At 34.6% G+C, this 27,336-nt stretch overlaps 1 protein-coding gene across 3 annotated transcripts in view; it reads left to right on the top strand.

The window, feature by feature from the left end:
• The first annotated feature begins 9,985 nt into the window (after positions 1–9,985).
• Positions 9,986–27,336, top strand: part of LOC150096319 (nuclear factor NF-kappa-B p105 subunit-like) — a 378,899-nt gene continuing 361,548 nt past the window's right edge. For all 3 annotated transcript variants that reach the window (XM_090409204.1, XM_090409205.1, XM_090409208.1), the window contains exon 1: positions 9,986–10,105. In XM_090409204.1, coding sequence (XP_090265330.1) covers positions 10,094–10,105 — 12 coding nt within the window. In that variant the 5' untranslated portion in view covers positions 9,986–10,093. The remainder of the gene's footprint in view (positions 10,106–27,336) is intronic.

Genomic DNA, 27,336 nt, shown 5'->3' on the forward strand with positions numbered 1-27,336 from the left:
ATTTATGAGCTAAGAATAATACAGAATTTTGTTAATAAATCTTTAATTTTTTTTAACGTAAGGTTTCCGTTTTATTCGTATTCTTTAAATGTCTAGTTACGTTTCCATTCTCAAGCATTAATATCCAAAGTCAGAAGTCTGAATATCGTTCGATCTGTAAACAGAAAGAGGTGATTAAAACCGCTAGTGATGTTTTAGCCACAGAGGTTTTTTTTTTTTTTTTTTTTTTTTTTAATGTTGACTCCACCCACGAAACGTTATTTGTAAACCTATAGTACATTGTAAAGTGGGTGGGCTAAGGATTTTTTCTATTTTTATCAATTATGTATACTGTATATATATATATTATTATTATTATTATTATGTTTCCGTAGTCAGGAAACCCTAATCTAAAGACCAAAACCCTGCTGTAGAGACATGGAATTTTCAAGCCAATTCAGGCCTCCAATAAGCGCGGCCGTGGTCTCACAAAGGGCGTTGGAATTCATCTCCCACTTAAAAATACTTGAAACTTAGAAGATTTTGAAATTAAAAGAGATTTCACTGTGTGGATACATGTAATGATGGAATGATTGATTTTTGCATTTTATAAATATGAGTTTTCATAACTGAAATGAAAAAAGCTACGCGGAAATAAAATGTGAAGGTACGAAAGATTTTTATAAGTCAAGAAAATGTATCGAATCCCACAGCAAATTGCTCTGGTAATTATCCTTGTTATTTAGGGTTACGTCAAAACAGATAAGACCATGAGTTTATTATATCTGTCAATTACTTATATATTTCCATTGTTTATATACTTCCATTATGTTAGACAGACAGATAATTGGGACAGCTTATAAAGACGATGTATGATGAGTGTTAATTCGGGAGCACCAACTCTTATTATACAACTGGAGGGATAAAACCTGAGCCATAGGATTTATTAGTAAGACGGTTGTTAAGTTATTTTATTTTATTTTATTTATTTTTTATTTATTTTTTATATATTTTATATCCTTCTGTCGAACGATCAGAGGAGGAATACTGAGCGAGGTTTGCGGAATATTACGAAATGATTTAGCCTTGGTCGTCTAAACAAGAATCGGAGAAGAAAAAAACGAACTTTGAGCAGGGGGCTAGCTTAGTGTATTTGTCGATTACAAACACACTCATCCCAGTAAGAATTATTTCAGCTAGAATGAGATTATGGAAAGGAAGCATAGAAATCCCTAAGATCATCCCAATTGGTACCATTGTGGTACCAATTGGGATGATCATTAGGATGATCTATGAGACAGATTCACTGCGAACACGATCTACTTTTCTTATATTTTTATCGTCCTACGATTCCTAAAAAAATAGACAAATAAAATTTTTCGCCCTTTCATCGAAATTTTCTACTGTTGTTATTTATTTATGTTAATTATTGGAGCGTGCAACTGTTTATGAATGAAGAGTAGACCCTTTATTCTTGTTGCATAATTACACAATAGCAACTATATCGGAGGAGAGGAGTTGAAACTTTTATAAATATAAAAAATATATTTTATATTTATCAAATATAAATACAATATATATAAATATAAATATAAATAAATATATATAAATATAAATAAATATATATGAGTTGAAGTGAATCTGTGAGGAAAGGATCATCTATGAGCCGAATTTCTCTCCTCTGGAAAGCATCTAGAATTTTTAGGAATGTTTTGTGCACCACCCAATGTGTGAACATTGTTGTAAGGATGTGAATGTTTGGGATTTGTATAGGAGCGGGTAGGTGTAAAATAGTACCTTGAGAGGAAAAGAATGATTAGTTTTAGAGGCTGATGGAACTATTTATGTGATGTGTTTATATCAAGATAGGGTAGTGGTAAATGTCAGTCTCTATTATGATTTTTTTTTTAAATTTAATATAATGAAAACTACAAACATATGAATTTATTGATATTTTAATTAACTTTTTAAATAAAAACCTTTTAACTTAGAAAATGCGATTTAAGGAATTTATCAACTAAATTCATAACATTTATATTTTATTTTATGATTTTGAAATCATATATATTTTTAAAAATTGTGACATTGTGTTTTGCATATGCAAAAAAAGGCTGCAGATTATTCGCTCTTGAACAATACTCTGATGCAAATACAAGCCAATCAAAATATAAAAGGTAATAGAATTTTAGAATAATACATCGTAAACTACAATCTAATGCAAGCATCTAATTATGTTACACGACACTTAAACGAATTACAAACCTGAATCTCCCCTTTTATCCACTACTGGGAACCAGAAATGGATTTTATCTAGATATTGTCCAATCAATGTCCTACATATTACTGGTAAAGCGACATTTGATGTATGTGTTTCTGAACGTTTCTTTTTGTGTGGTGCTGTATCAGACGGTCCGCCTCAGGAAATGCTAACACTTTGGGTTAGGTTGTGGATTTCCCGCTGGATTTTCCGATGAGAATTAGTTCATATCTTCTTGAAGTGTAATTTTCAATAGGCAAAACACGTACTCGGAAGCACATAATAGAGTTAAAATGCCGTTAGTTCCTTATTAAGTAGCAAGTAATATCTCTTAAAAGAAAACAAATAAACCTTCCAAAATCAAGCAAATTATCTCTCTTTGCATAAGTATTATGTAAGGGATCATTTCTCAATGATGCCATACTCCCCCCCCCTTGGATTTATATCTCATATCTTTTTTCCCTTCCCACTGCTATAGTGACGTAACAGAAAAGTAGGAATCTCAAAGAAGTATCAGGCCGTTCAGGAGAGTCCCCATAATATGACCGAAAACCTCATTTTGTGTGTGTGTGTGTGTGTGTGTGTGTGTGTGTGTGTGTGTGTGTGTGTGTGTGTGTGTGTGTGTGTGTGTGTGTGTGTGTGTGTGTGTGTGTGTGTGTGTGTGTGTGTGTGTGTGTGTGTGTGTGTGTGCAGTTGTAAAATAACTTGAGCATATGGGATAAACTGGAGATAGCATCATTAAAAGATGAAAATCTGCTAAAGCTGCCCAAGGAATTCGTTTTTTTTTTTTTTTTTTTTCAGTCCTCGTGAAGCGACTGAAAGATATAGGAGAGTGCTGAAAAGAGCTATGCATTCTCTCATTGTTCAGCACTTAATTTTCTCAAACAGGACTGCAGAATATTCACATTTGCAAAGGTTCGTGCTGGCACATTATGAACTAAACTCCGTGTTCTCGATTTCCATGGAAAGGCTACTGCATGCAACCCAAATATCGCCCGAAGAATGCATCGGTTCAGCTTCGTTGCAGAGTTTGATTTCCCCCCCCCCCCTCTCATCCCGAGTTTTCTAGCGGAAAAACCTTGAATACTTTCGTGTGAGAACGACTAATTCATCATCATTTGAAAAATCCCTATGAAGTTTCCTCGCGTCTTCTAGACAGAATTCTAGTAAACAGTTTTTTACCTCTCTATAGGAAGAACTGCCCACTTGCGTTTCAACTCGATAATGTGCTATTTTGGTAGAAGAATGAGCCTAAAATACTTATGTCAGTTTACTAACATTTAGAGGAAAGTGCTTACACAGGATAATGCTATCAGCAATCATGGACAAAAGTGGACCAACTGTGTATTGATGCTTGTGAAAATAATGGGTTTGTGAATACTCAGGTTTCAAATCATTTTTGAAAATATAGTGTTCGAAACAACACTTTTCCAACGACATTAAAGTTTCATTAAACATTAGCTAATGCTAATGATATAATTTATATCATCAACCTATGGACTAATGATAAACGAAATCGATATGAAAACTGTCAGGCTACAGTGATATGTTATCAATTATAAAACGTTATCAAATGCATCATTAAAATAAATTGAACTTGAGTATCTAGTAGATAAGTCTAATGTCAAAGTACACTTCATGAGATTCCGAATCATGGAAAAGGAAATGACTTCTATAAATGACATGTAAATTGTATAAAATTTATAAAATTACTCGAGATCCAGAAAGCAGTAGCATAAGCACGATTTCTAAAGTTTGCAATTTATTTCTTGAAATGTTTTTTCATCTGTAAGTGCTTACCTCCGTATTGCGAGGTTTCTTAGTTAGTAGTTATGCCACTAATTAAAGAAAAAAACAAACTCAAGTTGAACTTTTGCTCAAGTTCAACGCGAGCAAAATATGTTATTACCTATAGATATACAATATGTGAAGAGGGAGGAAAGAAAAGACAGTGCTATTATTCATCCAGTTGAGTTATGCTCCTACACATTATAAATCAAATTTTAATAAGCCAAACTATTGCTTGGCTTATTGATACTAGCTGAAAGCATAAAACTATTAATACTTCAGGATAAAACTATTTATATTACCTCAAAGCTAAGATAAATAGTTCTTGGACATTGTCTTAAATGTGAATGATTTAAAGCCAAGAAGTAAGTTCTCTGCCTTGCAGATTTTTTTATTTTTATTTTTATTTATAAGTCAGAGCACTAAAAATGGACCTCATGCAATACTTGGTTAGAACAAACAAGCAACTATCAGTGGCCCCTGACCATGTTAACTTCTCAAAACACCGACAAAAACAAATCGCCTGAGTTCACTTTCAGCACTAGTATGCTCCTGTGGTTCTTCTATGTAAGCGGGCTACCGCATGACACGCTCCGAACAACATTGTGGAAAGATCTCTCATTCGGACCGTGGAAAATCTATTATAGTAATTTCTAGGCGTTTATGACAGAACGATGAAATTATAAGTATCAGATTGTCGTGACATGATGACTCGCGACAGTTGTTGGATAATATCCGGTCGCGTCATGCGACTTTTTTCCATGTCTGTGATTTTTGTTATTTTTCGACATCCAAAGACCTTCATGCAAGAGTGAAGTTCAGAAGTTCCAAAGTGGTTTAACGCCAGTAGCTGTTTTTATAAATGTGCTGTTCGTGTTTTCGGAATATGATGATGCATACCGGGAATTGCCTAGCAATTGTAGGAATGCAGAGTCAATCGTACTCAATGGGAAAATGAGAACCTTATCTTGAAGAGTATTTTCCTAATGAACAAACGATTGCACATCCGTTTATTTTCTTAGAACGGATAAATAAAAAAGTTCTGATACATTTGTTGAAACAAATCTCTAATTCTCCATCCTCCCTGACGAGTGCCATTTTTCTAACACGATTGTTATAGATCCATGATATTATGGTAATAGACTGATAATGCGTTTTTCACCATTATTCCAATCCATCATTACGTTAAAAATGCAGGGCACGTTCTTTTTTCCATTCAGTTAATGGATTTTAATAGTGAATGCTGAATCCTAGTACTCATTTCTCAAAGAAACACAACATCTAATTATAAAGTATATGAAATGGAAGTTGGAGTGCTCACAAAAGAAGTTTATTCATTTTTCAGCAAGAATCATTCATTCATCGATTAAATTAATGATAAAGATCTGAAAAGTTATTATTTCCAACCTTAATATGGAATTATCAGATCACGTCTGTGTCCGTAAAAAACACTTCCTATTTGAAATGCTCTTCTGTTGGACAAGTTACAGAGCTTTTCGTTTAATGTTTTAAAGAGTGTTTTTGGTGTTGCCCACTTCAGAACATGTATGCCGTAGCGTGAGCTTACCTGCCAGCACCATTCATCATCATCATCACGAACCATGGGCTCACTGCCCGTTGATGTCTAATGCCTGCTTCACTATCTTCTTCCACCTTTCTTTCTCCAGTGCACAGTGTTGCAGTTTTTGTACACCCATTCCACACACCAGTCTTTTATATCATCTATCCATTCTCTGTATGGTCTACCTCTTCTGTTTAAACCATCCAAAATACCAAACATAAATGTCTTTATCTTCCGGTCCTCACTCATTCTACAGATGTGTCGAAATAATTGCAGCTTCCGTATTATAATATTCTGCATTAGATTCTGTTTTGGTTGTATCTTCTGATAGAGCTCTTCATTGGTGATTTTCTGTACCCATCCTATTCTTAGAATCCTCCTGTAACAAGTTTTTTTCTAACTGCCAGCACCATTCATTGATATTTAGGTTTGCAAACCGCGTACAAGTTAAACTTGATACTTTTATTACTCGATAAAATGTAGTGTAGCAGTTTTCGGACGTTATTACGAGCAGTTACAGCGGTGTTTGGGTTTGTGTTGTGCTATTTGCTGAATTAGTTTGCTGAATTTGTTCTGTTTTGTGCTGGATTTTGTTAAGTTTCAGTTTGAAGTTTGGTTTTATTTTAGTCCAAACACGGATTTGCTGCCTTGCTGGTTTTTGTTTATATATATATATATAATTCATTTGATCCAGAAACTTGTACGTGGTTGGCAAACCTATACAGTATATCAATGAATGGTGCTGGCAGCAAGCAAGCTCACGCTACTTTCATTGATCTAGAGCAGCGATTTTCAAGCGGTGTGCCGCGAGATTTATGAAAACAAATTAATTGAAAGAAATAATGTCGTAATTTGCACATTTATTTAGTGTCTGGTCTTCTATCTTGTGTGTATAAATCAATCAAAGTTATGCCTATTTTTTTGCCAGATCATCAAAAAAATTATAAGAATATATTTTTAATGTGCCGCAGAATTTTAATAATTAGTCTAGGTGTGCCGTATTATGAAAAAGGTTGAAAATTACTGATCTAGAGCAGTGATTTTCAACCTTTTTCATAATATGGCACACATAGAGTAATTTATTAAAATTCTGCAGTACACTAAAAATATAATCTTTTAATTTTTTTGACGATGTGACAAAAATAAGCATTATTTCGATTGATTCACCAACCGTAAGTTTCGTAAAATATAAATATAAATAAGGGAGCTTTAGATGCGGAGAAGACACTAATAAATAAATGCGCAAATTACGACATTATTTCTTTCGATTAATTTATTTTCACAAATCTCGCTGCACACCTGAAGACCTCTCGCGGCACACCAGTTGAAATTCGCTGATCTAGAGCATTGAAAAGTAATATGCAAGATTGCTTATTATTGTACTGTATTTGCTCTTGTCTCTTATTACTGTACTGTAATTAAAATCTGAAATTACTATCAATAGGCCTGATTCATCGTGGAGAAAAAAACGCAATCTCCTGATGCCTTTTATTTTACCAAGGGGAACAGGTAAGATCGTTTTAGCCTTTCAACTTTTGAAGATCTAGAGATAGCCATCTCACCTCAATTGTCACTAATAACTAACCTTAGGGTATCAATGCTTCTTAAGGTCTCAGAAGAGGCGAGTACATTAGATAACTGTCTCAGTCTCATTGTCCAAACTCTGACACTTTATATCACAGTCCAAAATAATGCGACTTCTATGTCGATTTTCTTGAGTTGCAGGGTTAAAACTCGAGTTTCTGGAAGAAAGTGTTTGTGTTAAAGATGGACTAATTTGATAACAAGCTGAAAAAAAAATGTCCCACAAAAACTTTTTCCAGTAGGCGACTAGAATCAAAATTATAACAGTATTGTTATGGCAGTCCAGTAATATGAACCATTTCTAAGCACAGCACCCATGAAGAAAATATGTCGTTAACTTTCGAGGTGCAGGAATTTTCTCACCCAATTTAGTCGACGTCTGACATGGCTAAGTAGGATTTTCTACTGGGAAAGTGGATTTAACCCCACATCTCAAAAATCACGAAAATTTTTCGTTTCATGAAAAAAAATCATAGCTCTCTGTCTCCACCATTCCACCAACCCCAACTACCTTCATCATCTACATCAACGCCATCATCACCACCACAATCACAGACAATCTCAAACATCCATCCCACGGCGGAATTCGAATTCGTAGCCTTTTGGCTGGAGACCGGATATGCTAACCATTCGGCCCATATTCTTTATAAAAGGAAACAGTTTTGCAAAACGCAACTTATTTTGTAAACTAAAAAAGTTTAATGGCATTACAATATTGTAATCATTAATGAATGAATGTAAAATTGTTAATGTCCATCCATCAGCATATGATAACTGCGTTCTCATATGCTGCTGAATGAATGTGGCTGAACGAGATTGATTGATATTTGGCGTTTAGTACACCAAATTTATGAAGTCCTCTCAGTTTTAGTTTAAATAAACCAATTTGGGTCAAATTTACTCGGGACGATTCGAAATAGTACCACAAAAATATAGACTATACAGTATTACAAAATTTATACTGACACTTAAAAGTTTTATCATCCCCTGAGTAATTTCCCTAGAAAACGCTGAAAAAACACAGGTGTTTCGGCCTATTTATTCACCAAAATAACTGTCATGCCTTATAGAAGTTGGAACTTTTGGTCTTGCCCTCCACCAACGTTTCACATCTTTCCAAAGATGATTTATAAAGTTTAGACCAGGATTCTGTCATCTTGTTTTCTCAAATTCTGCCATTGTCCTTGCAGCATGGCATGGTGAATGCTGATGCTTATTTGAATCGTTTCCATAGGATCGCCTCAACAGGCAACGCAGACTTAATCCAGAATGTCTATGTAATAATTTTCATTTCTTCTGGTATCACAACAGTGAGTCGTATTCCAAATAGATGAAGCATCTCCACTCTATAACATCACCACCACTAACACGCTTAATATTAGATGGGACAATAAAATATGGCAAATAATCTTCTGGCAATCTCCACATCCAAAACCCTAATCTGATTTGAAATGTGATCTGTCATTCCGAGGCTGTTCATTTCGTGATATTCTTCCTGAAGCCTTTCTTGGGTTGAGAGAATTCACTAAAATGTGACTCAGGAATGCTCATATCTGGAAGCACTTTTGTATCCTTGCTAATGTCTTATGATTGCATGCTTGTTATAGGCATCATAGAAATTTATCTGTTGTATTTATGACATATTTTATCACTGTATCATTTTGAAACATTTTTGCTGCTAAAGGATAGAAATCAAAATAAAATTGAGATATTATGACAGATTTTAATTGAGATTGTACAGTTCATTTTAGTCTATTTCCATTTTCTGTTCTTTATTCCTAAGTATCTTCTTTAACTATCAATTTCTATATTACCACTTGAAAAATAATTGTAGGATATTTTTATGACAATATGTAATATTACTTTTTACTCCCTATCTGTTACCAGTTGTATTGCTCTAAATACTTGTTGCATCTATTGAATTATATTTTCATTTGTACTATTTTGTTCATAAATTTTAATTTAATTTCAGTTTTAGTGCACACTTTAAATATCATATTTCATCGGGTCATCTTTTCTGCTGCTAAATTGAAGGTTAGTGATAGTAGTTGCTCTTATTTCGTGGGAAGTGGATCAATCATATCCCTCCCTTCTAGATCCACTTAGAATCGTACGGAAGGCTTTATTGTCCAAGATTCGACTTTCAAATATTGCTAATATTGCTAACAATAGATCACTGTTTGAGACCATATTTTCAGGCGTGCTTATTTTATTCTAATATGATCTTCACGCTTTCTCTTACAGGGATGTTTATTTATGTTTGTTTTATCTCCTCTCCCCCCCAAAAAACAAAAACAAAAAAAAAAATTAACCAGATCATGACAAATATGAAATGTTCTATCTTTGCTTTTCGTGGAGAGGGGAAAACCCATTATTCAATAGTTTTTTTTAAAGAAATCTCTGATCGAATTAAAGATAGCTATAGTTCAGTGACTTGCGACCTCTTTTACAAAGGAAAATAAAATGATTTCTTATGTATGTTTGTAATCGTCGTAAACTATTTAAAAAAACCGTTGCGTATTCTGACATAATGAAAGAAAAAAAAAACGTATTATGACGAATAAACTGTATTCGTTTGGACTATTTTAATCGGTGTTACGTAGGTGGCTATCTAACATTTTATTACGGAGATTAAGGACGTCGACCCTTTCTGCGAAATAAGTTCAAACGTTTATAAATGCCAATTGTCGACAGAAGAGGTCGCTAACAAAGCGTTTCGTAGTCAGCTGACTCAGTCCTGATACACGTGCGTGTGTGGTGATTCAGTACTACCGGTCGAGTAAAATTGAAGGCTAACCGTTGCAAACTTGAGAGGGCAGTTAGTTATACAAGGTGAACACAAAGAAGCACTTGTGCTTTTACATGAGATGAAATTTGTCGTAACTCGTTCATATGGATAGCAAATTCTAACGATTACAGTGACTATGGCTGATCCTGTAAGTAATTAGGTTTCATCTTTTATAGCTATAAACCTAAAGTAACTGTCAAGAGTTCTCCCACACGAAAATATTGCAGATCTCTGCAGAAAGTAAATAAACAGTAGTACTAGAGATGTAGAAACGATGTCTAGTAGTTGATTAGATGGTGCTTTATTTCGCATTGTACTTCAGTTTCTATAAAGCTTTTTTTTTTTTTTTTGATAATTGATAATTCTAAATTTAATCTCATTTAACAGTGAAGTTTATGTTACCATCGCAATTTAAAAATTCTGTCGTTATTGGAAAGTTGCCTTTTTTTTTGGCATTTATTCATCTATATTCGTTTATATAGCCTGAATTTATTTATGCGATGTAATATCAATACACACGTAACTTTTAAGGCTGATAAACGAATATGCAAAACATAATCAGTTTGTACTACTCATAAAGAGCTATAGAAACGGTAATCAGTTTGTGCCACTCATACAAGTGACATACAAACCAACTTAGGCGTATTTATATCCGTTATCTCTGACAACGAAGTACGTTATCTAAACGGAAAAATTAACTAATCAAACATACAATACTAAAGAAGTCGGCATATAATATATACGAAGTTGGCCGAACAGTTTAAGTGAATGTAAATCTTAAATATTTACATAGTAAGACATTAAGTAAAAGCACATTAAAACAGTGGATGGAATTACATTTGTAGATAATATACTAAATATAAAGCTTCATTAAAATGTAATAACACATTGCTAATATAAAAGAAAAACTCGTGGAAGAAAAAAATTCTTATGAAAAATGAATTAAAGCATATAACATTACACCTAACTCAATTAAAATAAATTTATTTGAATATTTAGATATGGCCGCATAAAGATAAACAGTAAATTATAAACTTTAATAATACGTTTATTTTGTATTATCTTTTTAGTTTTCAGTGTATAAAAATGGTGAATTTATTTATTATAAATCTAGTCTATTTCATAATTTTCTAACCAGTGATTGACATTGCATTCAATCTTTCTTCTGGCATAATGTTAGAAAATGTATGCGCTCTCGGCTGTGTTTTTCTCGATACAACGTACAGATTTGGAAATAACGATACCAGTTATATATTTTGAAGCCTTTGGAAGCTTTTATTTTTTCATAAAATGATATGCTTCGGGAAATTGTTTTCATCGGAATGAAATATTCACACATATTGGCACAAAGACAACCCAAACTTATTTGGTCACCCGTGAGATTTACCCATATTGCAGCGACCGTGACTGATATATGAGTCATGTGTGTGTGTGTGTGTGTGTGTGTGTGTGTGTGTGTGTGTAGAAGTACATAAAACATAGGAAAAACAAACAAAAATGACTTAACAAAGCACACATTTGAAAATAGAGCTAGACGAAGTACAGTTGATAAAGATAGTCTAATAAGTAGTTTCCTTTTGTTTAGCTGATAAATATGTAGAGTATGTTTAAACAGTGAGATGCGAAGTAATGTCATCGTAGTGCTCTTAAACGTAATGCTTATGTTTTATTATATCTATTTGATCCCGGATCAATCATCGAAAAGTCTATTGGAGTCACTCCATATACTCGCTTTAAATTCACTCAAGAACATTTCCAAACAAGGCTGACATTTGCTACGGAATAGCGTACCCCTTTTTTTTTTTTTGTCATGACGTTCATCTTTATGTGATTATTGTTCTTTCAATTTGTTAGTGTCCGTTCTGTTTAATCAACAACCAGTTACACTTACGAATTGAATACTTAGAGAAGTCGCACAAAGTTCTAAATTAGTCAAGTACTTCACAAATAAATGATAAAAGGTAAGGTCCCACAAACTGTGTTTGTAGGTGGTCCCGTAAATATTTGACTCTGTTGTATATTCTCTAATCTTCTCTATTGACCAGTCACATTTGAGAGGAACCCCAATAGGAATTTTGTATTTTCCAGTAAAAAATAAATAACTACCACACAACAAAGTACTGTATATACCAGCACTGTTGTTTGCTTGGTGAGGCTAACAGAAATAATAAAATAGCAGTATTATAGCAGTGAATGATGCAGCCGAGATGGTCCAGTCATATGACAGGAGTCTGTAGTTTTTCGTTGCAACCACTCGAAAAATTTAGGTGTTTGTTGTGATTGGTTTGGTTTATTTTTGTGGCTGTAAAGCTGGCCCCCTTGCTAAAAATATACCGCCCAGGATACCAGAAACATTATATGCGTCTTCGCAACCGAAAGATAAGTTAATCGGTCTCCTCGTGAAAAGTGACAGTGTTTTTTTTTTTGTTTGTTTGTTTCACACAAAATAAACTAGCTAGAACAGTTATAATATATAGACAGGCCTTACACCCTTAGATGCTTTTGACTAATCCAATTTTGTAATGACTGATACTATTATTAGACTTTTTCTTTTAGGTAGATTAGATTCTTTCGGAATTGTACGAAAACACACACACACACACACACACACACACACACGCACAAATTTTTTGGTGCTTAATTTTACAAGTTTCTTTAAAATGGCCTTTGTGCATTGACATTCCTATAATTAGAATGATTTTATTCAGCTGTACACTTAATTTACTTGGAATTTTTATTTCTGGTGTGGTGTCAATGCTATTTTTACCATAGATTATTCTTTCTTCTTTTACTTTTCCCTCCTAATACGGACTACCATATTCCACAACTATTCTAGAAGATCTCCTTTAAAGAATCCACTGGTTGCTTGATTTCACTGCGTTGATCTGTCACATTCGAGAGTTCCACATTATCTCCACAAGATAACAGCAATGTACGGTATCTGTTGCTAGTACCTTTCAAAGCATATCAACACATCACATTTTACCATAGCAACTGGAATGTTTTGTTGAACATTGAATTATAATAAGCCCGTTAAAATGGAATTATCTGATTGGAATCAGTGAAAAATTTTATTTATATAAAATTATTTATATATATAAAGGCAGCCGGGATGTTTCATGTGCGTAAACTAACAAGGAACAATTGACAAACAACATCTTTTAAATATACGAAGACATGGGAACACAGGTGTAGTCATTTTGTCTGTTATATATGATTGGACAATTACAAATGGCTGATTTGAAACGATTCCTGTAATCAAGCATTGAATAATAGTGCTTCTGCTAGGTGGAAGTGTTTGTTGTTGAATACGATAAGACAATCCAAAAAGAGTACCTTGCTATTCTATACACACATTTATAATGACATAATACATAGTATTTGATCTTATTTGACCTTCTATCTAGCAGACTGCCGATATTATCAGCTAAGAAAATCTCTTGTACAGCTGAGAGAGAGAGAGAGAGATACGCAAGCACTCATCTTTGTTTCTAGATATCACGCGAGCGTTGAAGAGAATAAATTAAACAGGATCAGCTACCGATTACGGATTTTTTTTTTCAATTTTTTTTACATGAATGAGTACAAATACAAAGAAGCTGCAAACAAACAAGTTATCACAAAGGAAAAGCAAAAAATCTCCAGTTTTTCTGCTACGCTGCTGTTGTGTGGCAAGGAATCTTTATGACTCAAGCTGAAGATGATTTAGCCTGTTGCACGTGGAAGGGGATGGAAGTGAACGCGATTTCCTCCCAGAAACTCAGAGTTTCTTTTTCCACCAAACCGACATGGAAAACAAAATGAAAACAAAAATGAAGATAACAAGCTAATAGATCAAATCTTGATCAACTATTTTCTCCAAAAATCATTCAGCAACTTCGTCAAGATCAGTAAAACTTTATATGTATAAACAGAACTATTGAACGTAATCACCGAAGAGACCATAAACTTTAAGAATAATACGAAAATTATTTTGGTTATTAGATAGTTTTGTAAAATGCGTAAGAATTTTAGATTCGTGACGTATGGTTAGCTAAACTTATAAATAGAATGGAGCTGTCCTTAAAATACAAATAGTAGAGTGTATATTGAGGCTTTATTTGCTAATTAGATTCTTATTAATTGGAAATATAATTGCATTATAAAGAAAACAAATTTAAATATTTCTTGTTATCGTGGAAGTAGGGATGCATTCAAATTTGAGCTAAAATTAGTGTGAGATTGAAAAAAAAAAAATGGAAGATATGAAATCAGCACGTGTGTACAGAATAATGAAATAGAATGAATGAATCAAATAAATGTGATGAATTAAAAGACAAAGAATCAAAAGTATATAAATTATGAGAAAGGTAAGAAATAGAAAAAAACTAAATACAAGAAATACGACGGGGATTCTGTTCCGACGATCCCATCGTAAGTCGGAAATTACTATTGAATCATAAGGATATGAAAACAATCAACATGCTTGAATTCTAAAATATGTACAACAATTTGTAATTTGTACAACCATGCACAAATTATAATATAAATTACTGTATATAGCACTGTTCTGTAATAAATTATGATACATGAGTGTACAGAGCTTATGTGTGCTTAATAATTGAATTATTCAAAACTGCTGCTTTATTAATTGGACGATTATAATATATATATATATATATATATATATATATATATATATATATATATATATGTTTGTGTGTGTGTGTGTGTGAAAATTTAGTTTTGAAAGAAAAGTTTCTTTAATATCAATAATAACTTTTAATTATCAAATGCTCCTATCACTAATTATTAATTAATAGCATAATTTTCATATTAAAATATTAAGAATACGAACTGTATTTCGTTATAAATGATTTCTTAATGCTAGTTTACGCTGCGAATGTATTCTTGTACAAAGATCAGTTTCTTTATTGCGACTTACAAATATGTCTGTTATAAACATTGAAAGCATTATTCAGTTTTACACACTCCGTTTCCTGCCTTCTGTTCCTCTACTTTATCATTCACTTCTTTATTAAAAACTTTATAACCGTCAGTTATCTTTTGTTACTGCACGTTTTGCTTCAGGGGAAAAAGTTTTGAAATCATTTTAAGCTGCTAAACTTGAACTTTCTCTTTCGATAGTAGTTCAAGTTAGCCTTAACCTTTTTTTTTTTTTTTTTTTTTGAACAGATACTTCAGGAATCAAAAAGTCATTTTCTGGTAAGTTCCGTCAATGTCCTGCAAGACACGCAAAGAAAATACATCTTTAAATAATCTCGAAAGAGTCCAAAGCTTAGTAAGCCAATATAACTTAGGGTTCAGTACGGTTTTTAGCTACTGGATAATTATTATTTCATCATGTGGATTGCCGATTGCAAATATATTACGGTAGTAATTCACTAGTGAGGTCGTATTCATGGTATCCAATTGCGTCAAGGTTTAGTTCGAACTAATTAGTTGCAAATAATGTCTGTTTGAACTAGAAGTTCACATACCGATAGCACAAACTCATTAGGGTCTAGGAAAATACCAAACCAGCACGTGAGCTTAGTTCCATTTCTAACATCTGCCACCAAATTGAATTTGGTTGGTTAAAATCTGAAAGTGAGCAAAGTCCATGTGGCTACTACATTATGTTTGTTGGGCCTCCGTAGCTCAGTCGTTATAGACGAAGCTCTTTGGTCGGAAAGATCTGGGTTCGATTCCCGTCCATGATGTGAGGGACCTTTATCTGATCTCTTTTCGACCAAAGGTGAGTTATCCGGTCTAATACGGAAGTAGAGGGTTTTTTCACCTGGAAACTCGGGTTTGTCGTCCCTGAAAACAGGCAAATCGGCCCCGTAAACACACACACACACGGATCTACAGTCATAAAATACATATTTAATCCTTCATTAGGAGTGCTCAAACCGTTCTAAGCGACGGGGGAGGAAAGGGGGGAAACCCCATACGAAATAAATATTATGCTTGTTAATTTCATGTGTTCTCGAGTTGGCTTGTCGGTTTTGAGAGGGGGGAAATGAGTTGTGGAGAGTAAAAACCCCGTCACCTCCGTAGATCATAAACTCTAGAATGATATTCGTTTGTGGGCAAATATCCGCACCATCGAATTGCAAAAGAAGGTTTCTTCCTTTCTCTTTTTACTGGAGATCCTCTGTAGCTCAGTTTCACCTCCTGGAAAACTTCGGTTTTTCATTCTACAAAACATGGAGAAGACCAGGTGAAATCAACAGACGTAATACATCCCATCATAATCATAATTGCTTCGATTGTAATTAAAATAGCTCACTCTTTATCGATAATATTCTGCAGTTTATATTATTATGCATTTTCAGTGATTCTTCTTATTATTAATTTTTTATGTTCGCTTTGTATTAATAAAAATCCTTTTGGTGAGGTATAACTATCTCGAAAAACTCGTACGCTTAACAATTCTTTTGTTAAGCGTACGTCATTTTTATTGCTCTATTGTTAACACTAAAAATCCAGTTTATACCAGTCCTTGAGCATTTTTTGATTTCTTGCAACACAATGTTAGATTTCCCTGTAGGTATTTTTATTGTCTCACATGTTGTATCACAAATGAGTACTGATGAATCACTGCTAACCAAATATGTATTTCGAGATGCTGAATCCAAATATGCAATCCGAAACATCTCGTCAAGGTTTTTTTTTTTTAAATAGATATGCGCTTTTAGTCTAATAATAATAATAATAATAAAATATTCTTTCTTAATGACCTGTCATGACTTTCAAGGCATGTAGCAGTAGTTTGAAAATGAATGAAGCCATGACTTAAATACGTCTCTACCTGTTTTACGTTAAGGCATAATGTTAATTGACACAGACTTAGTCTGTTCAAGTTCTCATTTCGGCATTTTTGAATCTCTCGTATTTTTTTCTTTTATTTATTATTACGTCGCATTTAAAAGTAAAGCGTTTGCAAAACAATCAATGTAGACTACTTTTGTCACGTGTGTGTGTGTGTGTGTGTGTGTGTGTGTGTGTGTGTGTGTGTGTGTGTGTGTGTGTGTGTGTGTGTGTGTGTGTGTGTGTGTGTGTGTGTGTGTGTGTGTGTGATTGTTTTGCTATCTTTACCGCTCCCTTAGTTATGAGAATCATTCTGACCTCCTTGACTTGACTTCTTATCTTCGGAGGTTGATTTTCCTGCGATTTAGCAGCCCAGACATTGAAGTTATCTTTCTTGGTGTTCAAGGCTCCACCTGGCTGGAGGAAGAGTAGGAAGAGCTGAGGTATTTGCTCTAAGCAGTGACCTAAAGCAGTTTTGTTCATCTGTTGGCACCTGGCGACCCTCTCCGCTTGTCCACTATTTGGATCTTTTCTTGACTGGTTTTCTTTCCTGGTACACTGTTTAAGGCGATTCTCCTCTTAGTGATTCAGACCATGATCTCATACAGGTTTCATCTCTAGTGGTGCGCTTTTTCCCCAACAACGCCAAATGGGAAGATCTCCGAGGTTTTTTATTCCTGTTTTCCATGGTTACTGTTTCCATTCTCTAGGTCCAGATGCTTGTTGCGATCGTGTTGTAAGGATTGTCCATCTTGTAGTGTGGGCTTTCATTCTCTACTCTGTTCGGCATTCCGTCCTGTCCCAGCCTTTTTTTTTTTTTTTTTCTTTTGAGGAAGCGTGCCGGGGCAATCCAAGAGGGGAGGAAGAAAGCATATCTTAAGTTGCGTAGGACAAGGCTTGAGCTTCATTCACTATCTACAATGGTGCTCGAAGTACTTGTGGGACAGTCACTTCTTGTGTGGGTGAAGGTCGTGGCTTCTGCAGGTGCAATTTCTGTCCATCTGTCTCCCACCTCTCTCTCTCTCTCTCTCTCTCTCTCTCTCTCTCTCTCTCTCTCTCTCTCTCTCTCTCTCTCTCTCTCTCTCTCTCTCTTCTCCCCTGGCTAGCAGTATTACAGCATCGTTTAGGGATAGGCCTAGGTATCATTTTTCTCTTCTGAGTCCTGTATGGATGATCATAGCGGATGTCTTCCATCTTTGCCTGAAACATTTCGTCGCATGTCTCCTGTGGTCTTCTTCCAAAAAGACATCGGAAGAATTTTGATCAGCTTGAATGTTGGGTGAGGGGCTTCAGGTCTTTACGGGTCTTTACTTTCAGGTCTGGCGCTTGTCCTTTATCATCTCTGCAGTGTATTATGCTTAGTTGGCATCCACCTAAGAAAGGGTGATAGGTATCTGCAATTGGGATATCGACTTGTTGTCCTTGCTTCGGTGTTATCTGGGATGATTTAGTGGGGTTGTCAGCCGTCAACTTGTTTAGCACCTGGGAAACTATCCACTAATCAGTGACAACTACCGTGATATGGATTCCGCCGGTCGGGATCCATAGAAAATCTTGCCCACATCGCCCGTTTTTGGAACGCATGCCATAAAAAGGTCGGGAGAAACTTGTGCTGTTGCACTTGAATTTCCCCGTCATATGAGGATGTGACATCGAGGACTTCTTTATCATTTGTTGTCTGCTTTCTGCCATTTGTGATTGGATTGCTTGTTTTTTTTTCTTGGACTGTTCACTGTGGTGTGTGGGGGGGGAGTAGCAGGGATAGTGTTCCACACACACACACACACACACACACACATATACAGTATATATACCTTCATACATTCATTCATACAAGTGAATAAACACTCTCCCACGATGGACTGGGTCACCATGGGAGAAGGTGACCCTATCCTCCCGCAATGGAAAAGTCCTTCACCCTGCAGTGGGTGAAAAAATTGGCTGATCATCATCATATATATATACAGTATATTAACTCTTCGTCCTATTTTGTATTTGACAACCTAACTTGGATAACTCAGTCGATGAACAAAATACACTTTTGATTAGGCAAAATCTTAAATTGCAAAACGCTAGATGAATAGCAAAACATGTAGTAATACCAGAATATTTTAAGTGAAAATAATAGTGCGGCTAGAGTGTAGGCAGTACGGCCTGATAACTGGTTTGAATTTGACATCCTATGGAGGTTAAAAGGTATAAAATAATATTTAAAAAATGTAAACTAATTATCCGTCTGTTTTCCTTGTATACTACTATTCATAAAATAAACTTTACTGATTAAAATGTTTTCCTAGTACTTTTCCCCAAACACTTCCTCTGATCACCACCACCACCTCCTGAAGCTATAGTCGTGGTTCACATTGTTTATGATCAGAAAGTAAGAATACAAGATAGATATTTTTGTGAAGAAATTTAGAAGTTTCTTAACGTGGCAAGTTCAAAAATATGGTGGTAAGATGCACAGCTGCAATTCAAAATGTTTCATCTAGTAAGGTAATCTCGAAAAACATTACTGTATAGTTGCGTTCGAAATGAACAATTTTGCGCGTACATGAAACAGCATAATAGCACGTGTTGATTAGGTGATTGGATGCATAGTGTGCTACTTTACACTGGATATATCCACTGAGCTGGGAATTGGATATGAAGTAGCACACTATGTTGTCATTCACAACATCCTGGGGTAATGTGCAGTTTCTTCTGAAACAGAACGAATTAGCATTTCAGTCGAAAGGCTAATTCGTTCAATAGATGCTTATTGTACTTAAGCATCTTTTGATCATCTTGAGAGAATCAGATCTCCCGAGAATTCTCTACTACTACTAACACCATGAAATTCAACTATCTCAGAATTGTGATACTCTTTTTTTTGCAGGGTCGAATCACAATTCTGAGATAGTTGAATTTGATGGTGTTAGTAGTAGCAGAGATTTCTTGGGAGATCTGATTTTCACTTACAAACAGACAAAAAGCACTAGCTACACATCTGGCGTAACACATTTATTCTGAGAACCGTACTAATCCATGCAGTCGCCATTTATTAATCTTCTAATTATCGCCGTTATCTTCCCTGTCTGCGGTTGACGTTTACCTACAGTGGTATGTCAATATGTGCACGTGTAAGTAACTGAACACATGGATTTAATAGGCAACTTTGTAAATTCTTCTTTCTGATTTGCGTTTATGAACTTTTTAAACATTCCTAAATCGTTCTGTTGAAATACAAAACTATGCCTTTTAAAGGTGTATCTATCTGATTGTTTTATAACCGAAGAAAGACCATTGAATAAAGTCTGTTATAACCAAATGATTAGAAATGATGTCATTACTTTAATAACATTGTGATGATAAACAGATAATTAATTAGTTGAAAAAATTTTGAGTTCAAATTTGATCAAACGCAAGAGGAGTTTTCTGCGATCGATTTCTTCTTTCTTTGCAAAGAAGTTTCAGTTTTTATTCTCTTAAAGCAGAAACCATCCTTTGGAATAACACACGTGAATACTGATAGCTTCAAGAGCAACAGGATACTGTTGGGTTGAGATAGCTGGGAATGAGCATTAAAGCTAAGGTATTTAGACACAAAAATAAATAAATAGACATGAGACTAACCACCTTATCTTGAAATTATGGTTACTAAAGCTGTTATGGACAGATCGTGAGCATTAAGAGTCTGTCAAGACTTAGATGATTATTATTATTATTAAAGCGAAATCCTTCAGGGGTTTTGATATTATGCCTGTTAATTACTTGTGTATTCAGACCGGTTTGTTTGTTTTACAGGAAGGAAAACTGTACACGGATGTAAAGAATGATTGCCAGCGGCTAACAGCTGCTGTGTTACCATGTTGGATGGAAGGATGTTACGACTTTATCAACAAATAAAAATATTCTTCATGGTTTCTAAAATTTATTTTACTAACGACAACCGAAACTTGCTCACACCATTCATAAATAACCATAATTCCCCCCCCCCTTGAAATAACTTGATTCTGGTTTAAAAACATGCCGCTATATTTAATTAATCCCTCATTCTTTTTGTTCAAGTTAACGAAAAATGAAAGATAAGATAAGATAAGACATGAGCGCATTCAAGTAAAGGAGGCACACTTTTATGCTCAACTTCAAAGTGAACGGTTTATAGAATCATGCGTGTTGTTCGGATGATGTACAGAGGACTTGGATTGTTCTCAGATAAGGAAGATATCCTTAATATATCGGACTCATTTGGTGGGCTTTGATGCCGAATCTATTGCTATTTGGTCAAAATGTTCTAAGAACCAGTCAGTCCAAGGAGTTCATAGTGAGACGTAGGCATGGAAAGAACAAAATTTATTCGTAATTATATTACTCTATTTGAATAATTGTAGTTTTCACACAATGATAGAATTACTAATGATGATGTTCGGAAGAACAGATCATTCACATAATTCAGTTTCCCCAAAGGAACATTTGTGAATAGAGGTTTGACATCCCTGGATGCTATTATGGTGGTGTTAGAAGACTGCGTAAGTCAGATATCTCAGTTCATGTTTTGGATGAATCTCATGAATAAGCTTGTGAGAGAATCATCATATCATCCTGCTACGAAAATCCGAATGTCTGTTCCTTGTTTTAGTGAAAAGAAGCTACCGATCATTTACTCACAATGACTTCGCCAAACAATGCATGTCCACAGTAAAACGCTTAAACACAGCAGGTTCTTCCAACGCATTCCAAACCTCTGTTTGTACTTGGTTTTGTAATTTCTTGTTTTTATAATTTCCTCTTATAATGACAAGCAATAAGGCATTGTCCAAACTCTAGAGATTATATTAGGTATTTAAGTGTTATATTCAAATTTTACGAGAGTTTTTATTTTTATTTTATGTTATCTCTTTTTTTAACGTTATGCTTTAAGTAAGCCGCTTTTCTTACAGCTTCAGTCAGGTCACTCAGATTGATAGCAGTAGTAACTGTTAGTGGATATTTTGAGGTGATTCGAAAGTTTTTCCTGTTGTAATTTCAGGTTTACAGAGTCTATTTTCACTACTTTATCATTCAGAACTGTATCGTCTCTTTCAGACCATGATTTTTTCAGGAAATTTTGTAAAAGATCACGAAATCGTTTTGCAGATATCAACTAACTTCATGATGAACAACAAAGGTGACGATTTTTCCCATTTCAAAAGTGTTGGAAATAAACATGGTTGTGGTACTACTAAATTTGTTATTTTTGACACTGAGGATTTTGGCTTCATCGTAAATCATGTCTATCACAATCATCACTGTATATGTGTGTCATTTTTGACGAAGTTGTTAAATATAGCACATACGTGTTAAATATGGCACACAAAAAGAAGTGATTTATCTTGGAACCAAAAGAGGGATGAGAGAGAGAGCGTGTATTCTTCTAGCCAATTTTCCCATTTTGCGAGATGAAAACACCCTGTATGAAACTGGCTAACTCACCATCACATGAAAGCCCCAGATAAAGGTTCTTCGCGTCCTAGCATAGACAGAATTCGACCTCGAGTCTTTCCAATCAAAGAGCATCGTCAATACCGACTGAGCTACGGACACGATATTTCTACTTTATTAATATATCCTTCTACGGTTGACAGATATTGCAGTTATTATTATTATTATTATTATTATTATTATTATTATTATTATTATTATTATTATTATTAATAGTAGTAGTAGTACTGTAGGGGCGCCTTCATGGAGTCTGAAGACTCATCGTGGGAGACCCAAACTATCCACACAGTCTATCATACCTCTTCTTGAACCCATTAAAGCACTCACAATTAACTCTGGCAACCCATTCCACTCATTCACAGCTCTCCAAGCAAAAACGTTAGTCCTCACATCCCTACTGACCGCACATTTATTCAATTTCCAGGGATGACCCCTTGTTCTGGTCCCTCTAGTCAAGTGCTGAAACATTTCCCCTATTTTTATCCTATCAACCAACTTCTTCAATCCACACATCTTCAATCTATCCTCATAGGTAAAATTCCACAGACCACTCACCATTTTGATCTCGCCTCTGAATCTTCTCCACCGCTTCGTCATCCCCAAGAAACCCAGGGGACCAGACTTGAGCACACTAATCCAGATGTGGATATATCAAAGCCTTATAAAGAGGAATACTCACTTCCTTATCTCTACTTGTTAGTATATTCTTCAATAATCAAGTAATCTTATGGGCTACCTTAGCAATATATCCTCTAAACTTTAACTCTCTGTCTACCACCACCCCTAAATCTCTAGCTTCATCTATTTCCTGGAGTAGAGTACCATCTATGTGATAAACGGCTTGTAATCTGTTTATCCCAGAGTGCATAACTATACATTTCTCAACATTAAACTGACACCCATTTACTTTTGCCCATACTGACAGCCTATTTAAATCGACCTGCAAGCTCTCCACATCACCATGATTAACTATTACTCTACCTAATTTCGCATAATCAGCAAACAACTAAATATTTCCTTTCAGGTTATTTCCTATATCATTTATGTACAAATTAAACAGTAATGAACCCAGCACTGAACCTCGCAGCAAACCACCAGTCACCTGTTTTTGCTTCGATTTTACCCCTCCACATACAACTTTTTGATATCTGTCCAGCAGCCACCCTCTTATCCACTTAAACCAGTGTCATATCTATCCCCATTTCTTCTAATTTGCATAACAGAGTTCGATGTGGTATTCTGTGAAATGCCTTGGCAAAATAATCGTGTAGCCATTTCCTTTATCCAACCCAGCCGTTACTCTATTATAAAAAGTTAGTAAATTACTAAGGCATGACCGAGTCTTCACAAAACCATGTTGCCCCTCACACAGTATCGTATTTTTATCCACTCATTCTTTGAATTCCAGTACTTTTACACCTGAGATACTGATTGGGCTGTAATTTTCTACGAACCTTCCTTTATGCAAAGGAATTATTTTGCCCTCTTTCCACTTCCTTGTAACTCTACCAGAGATGAGACTTAAATCAAAGAGTCTAGTCAGAGGCATTATCAGTTCCCTTGCATATTCTCGCAAAACTCTAGCTGATATCCCATCTAATCCCCGCAATTCTAGTCACTAATGATACTGAATACGATTCTACTAATAGATGATTCACGCTCTCGGTGAATCAGTGAATCACCTATTTCTTGTAGACACACGAATTCATGCGATAATAATTTACCTCTGTACCTTTTTTTCGTATTAAGTTTATTGATTTCTTATGGCCAGTTTTGTTTGTTTGTTTTCCGTTGCCAACCATAAGGTCAATTGGATGCTTCATTGACCTGAATGTACCTGGTGATGATAATAGTTTTAAATTCGTAATTAACGTCCCTATTATAAAATTCATTCATTCCAATAGAGTATATTACAAAATACTTTACCTGACTGTTGGTTAAATAAAATATAATGGATTGTTGTTGATGCATTCATTGTTTATATTGACAAATCACCTACCGTCCGCTTATGTATTCGTAGCCCTGTTTGCATTCGAACTTATGAAGCTAGTTCATAGCACCACAAGGTCAGATCACAACCAGATAGTTAAACAATCATAAGCAGTGAACAAATTAAACAATTTAATAACGTCATGACGAAATTTATAGCGCGAAAATGTCAACATTTTCTTTCTCAACAGTAATAATAATACATCCTCAACGCAGGTAGTTAATTTCAAACAGAGTAATAATGGTTGGCATAATGCCAGTTTTTTTTTTCTCTCTTTTTTTTTATTGTTAAACTTGTAATTCAGATCTTAGGTTATACAAAATTACTCTGTATATTACTTGTTTTGTCATGCTATAATCATGAATACGTGTAGCTGCAGAATTTTTTTTTAAAATGCACATTTATATTTAATAATATCAGTGCAGGCCAAAACTATAAAATTGCCTGATGGAACGAAATAAATAGTAAAGATTGAATTAGTTGATATAAATTCAACATTATAGGAATATTTTAAGTAATAAACGCCCCTCTAAAAGCGATAGAACCATTAGGGATTTCCATTGTCTATTGAGCATTAATTATCAAAATATTTTGCATGTTGGAACCTTGAGAAAACTATGTAAATGTTGGATTATCGCTCAACATCTTTTCATTCTGCAAAGTAAATTCGCCAATTTCAATGTTTTACCTCGCCGAGGTTGAATGCATCCTTATGGCATATTTAGAGTTTTTTTAATTATTTTTTATATCCACTCCACCCACACTAAAAGATGATAAGCCCTATGACACGACAGTGCCGTGTTTGGGCAAGTGAATTATAATTATTCTTAATGAAGGATTTAAAAAAAAAAATGTGTCTCTTGAAGACAACCCAAGAAGAGAAAACAGAACATTAGTTTTTCATTTAGATGATAAATAACTAAATAACAGTGATCCTAATGTAAATTCCTGTAATATCCCAAAACTAGTATGCTAAAGTTACAGGAACTTAACAGATTTTGTTAAATACTGTATTAGCGAAGTTATCTGGGACATGACTTATGATTTGATAGTGAGGTTGGTATTACTACCCTATTATCCTATGTGGTAAAGGATACAATTACCCCATTTCCTGTGGCTTAGATAAGTATTTTCTGCTTTCAAAAGAAATACTTCCACTAGGAATTAATAGACTTGTATTAGTGCACCTGTATTAAGTGAAACTGTTACCGAATTCACTTACAGTATATAGGAATTTACTTTGCAGTGGAGAGAAAGGAGTTCTTACCATGCTAGGAAAGTAGGGTTATTCTTCCCCCCCCCCCCACACACACACACAAAAAACAAACAAACATAAATTGGCTGAAGAGAACATACAGTTAAAAGATATAATATGCTGGCCTCGTAGCTATACTTGTAATTCCAATCAATACTGACTTGATTTCTTCATAACATCGTAGTGATTCATAATTACAATTATAAGTCACTACATAATTTTTTGAGGACAAAAAATTGAAAAAAACATTAAAATATTTTATTTTAGACAAAAATTATTCAGAAAGTTTGGACAATCTATGGTGAGATAATAAATAATCAGTTAATGTATTTTACAATACTAAAAAGAGTTGTTCAGTGTACTTAAATATAAAGAGCCAATAGGCTTCTCGGCTATATAAACATTATTTAAATTAAGGGGATATTAAATCCCACATTGTTTTAAAACCGAATAAGAAACTCAAAGATTGGAATCAGAGAGTTTCGTGCCGAATATAGTATAGTAAACTATAAAAGTTTCGGCGACTACTAGCGTGAGCTAATGAAGAGTCCTAGTACGTAGTACAATACCGGGCAACTCGCAGCAAAGGTGTAAAGTACTGATCGCTATTCTTGATATTTTCCATAATGTAAAAACACATTTCCTAGGAAATGTATGCTGTTATTACATTGCCTTTATTGAGACTGAAACCGGTCTGGGTAGTGACCTCCCACCACAACAGCATACATTTCCTAGGAAATGTGTTTTTACATTATGGAAAATATCAAGAATAGCGATCAGTATGCTGTTATTACATTGCCTTTATTGAGGCTGAAACCGGTCTGGGTAGTGACCTCCCACCACAACAGCATACATTTCCTAGGAAATGTGTTTTACATTATGGAAAATACCAAGAATAGCGATCAGAACTTTACCACCTTTACTGCGAGTTTCCTGAGTTTGTACTACGTACTTGGACTACGTGCATTAGCTCACGCTAGTAGTCGCCGATACTTTTATAGTTTACTATATTCGGCATGAAACTCTCTGATTCCAATCTTTGAGTTTCTTATTCGGTTTTAAAACAATGTGGGATTTAATATCCCCTTAATTTAAATAATAGTTGTTCAGTGTTTTTTTTTTAAGTATTAAGTTGCAGTGACACAGTTGCAGTGATAATACAAAAAAGAAAAAAAAAGTTATTACAGCACAAATCACAGATTTATATTTGAATTCTTTATATTTGATTTTACTTTCACTATAATTTGTTTTGTGAAACACTTCACAAAACAAATTATAGTGAAAGTCGAGGAGAAACACTGTGTGTGTGTGTGTGTGTGTGTGTGTGTGTGTGTGTGTGTGTGTGTGTGTGTGTGTGTGTGTGTGTGTGTGTGTGTGTGTGTGTGTGTGTGTGTGTGTGTGTGTGTGTGTGTGTGTGTGTGTGTGTGTGTGTTTCTCCTCAACTTAATGGTTGGTGGATTAGCAATGCTACTTTACTAGGGAATTATTACAGAACAAAGATGGTTTCCGTTGCCTCTCTTGTCAAGTAGTATTCAATGTCTGTAGATATGTGTTCACGCGGCCGGTTTGCCTGTTTTGAGGGAGGAAAAATAAGAGTTCCCGGGAGAAAACTCTCCACGTGAGAGTTTTCCTACATATTAAATTACAGTAATATAGTATGATAAAGAAAACGTAGTTTATATATATATACAGCAGCGACTCGTGCATAGGCACTGCGGAACTGCAGTACCCCCAATTTTTCTCGATATATAAATATATTTATTAATTTATTTATATTTGCTTGTAATATTTAATTTTATCATCAACAATCCTATACAATTCTCTTATTTTGTATAAAAAAATAATAAAAATCCATCTTGTAGCACTTAGGAGGGCG

The sequence above is a fragment of the Typopeltis vanoorti genome, chromosome 19, assembly GCF_054136105.1.
Source record: "Typopeltis vanoorti isolate ZY-2024b chromosome 19, IOZ_Tvanoo_1.0, whole genome shotgun sequence".
Taxonomy (NCBI): Eukaryota; Metazoa; Arthropoda; class Arachnida; order Uropygi; family Thelyphonidae; genus Typopeltis; species Typopeltis vanoorti.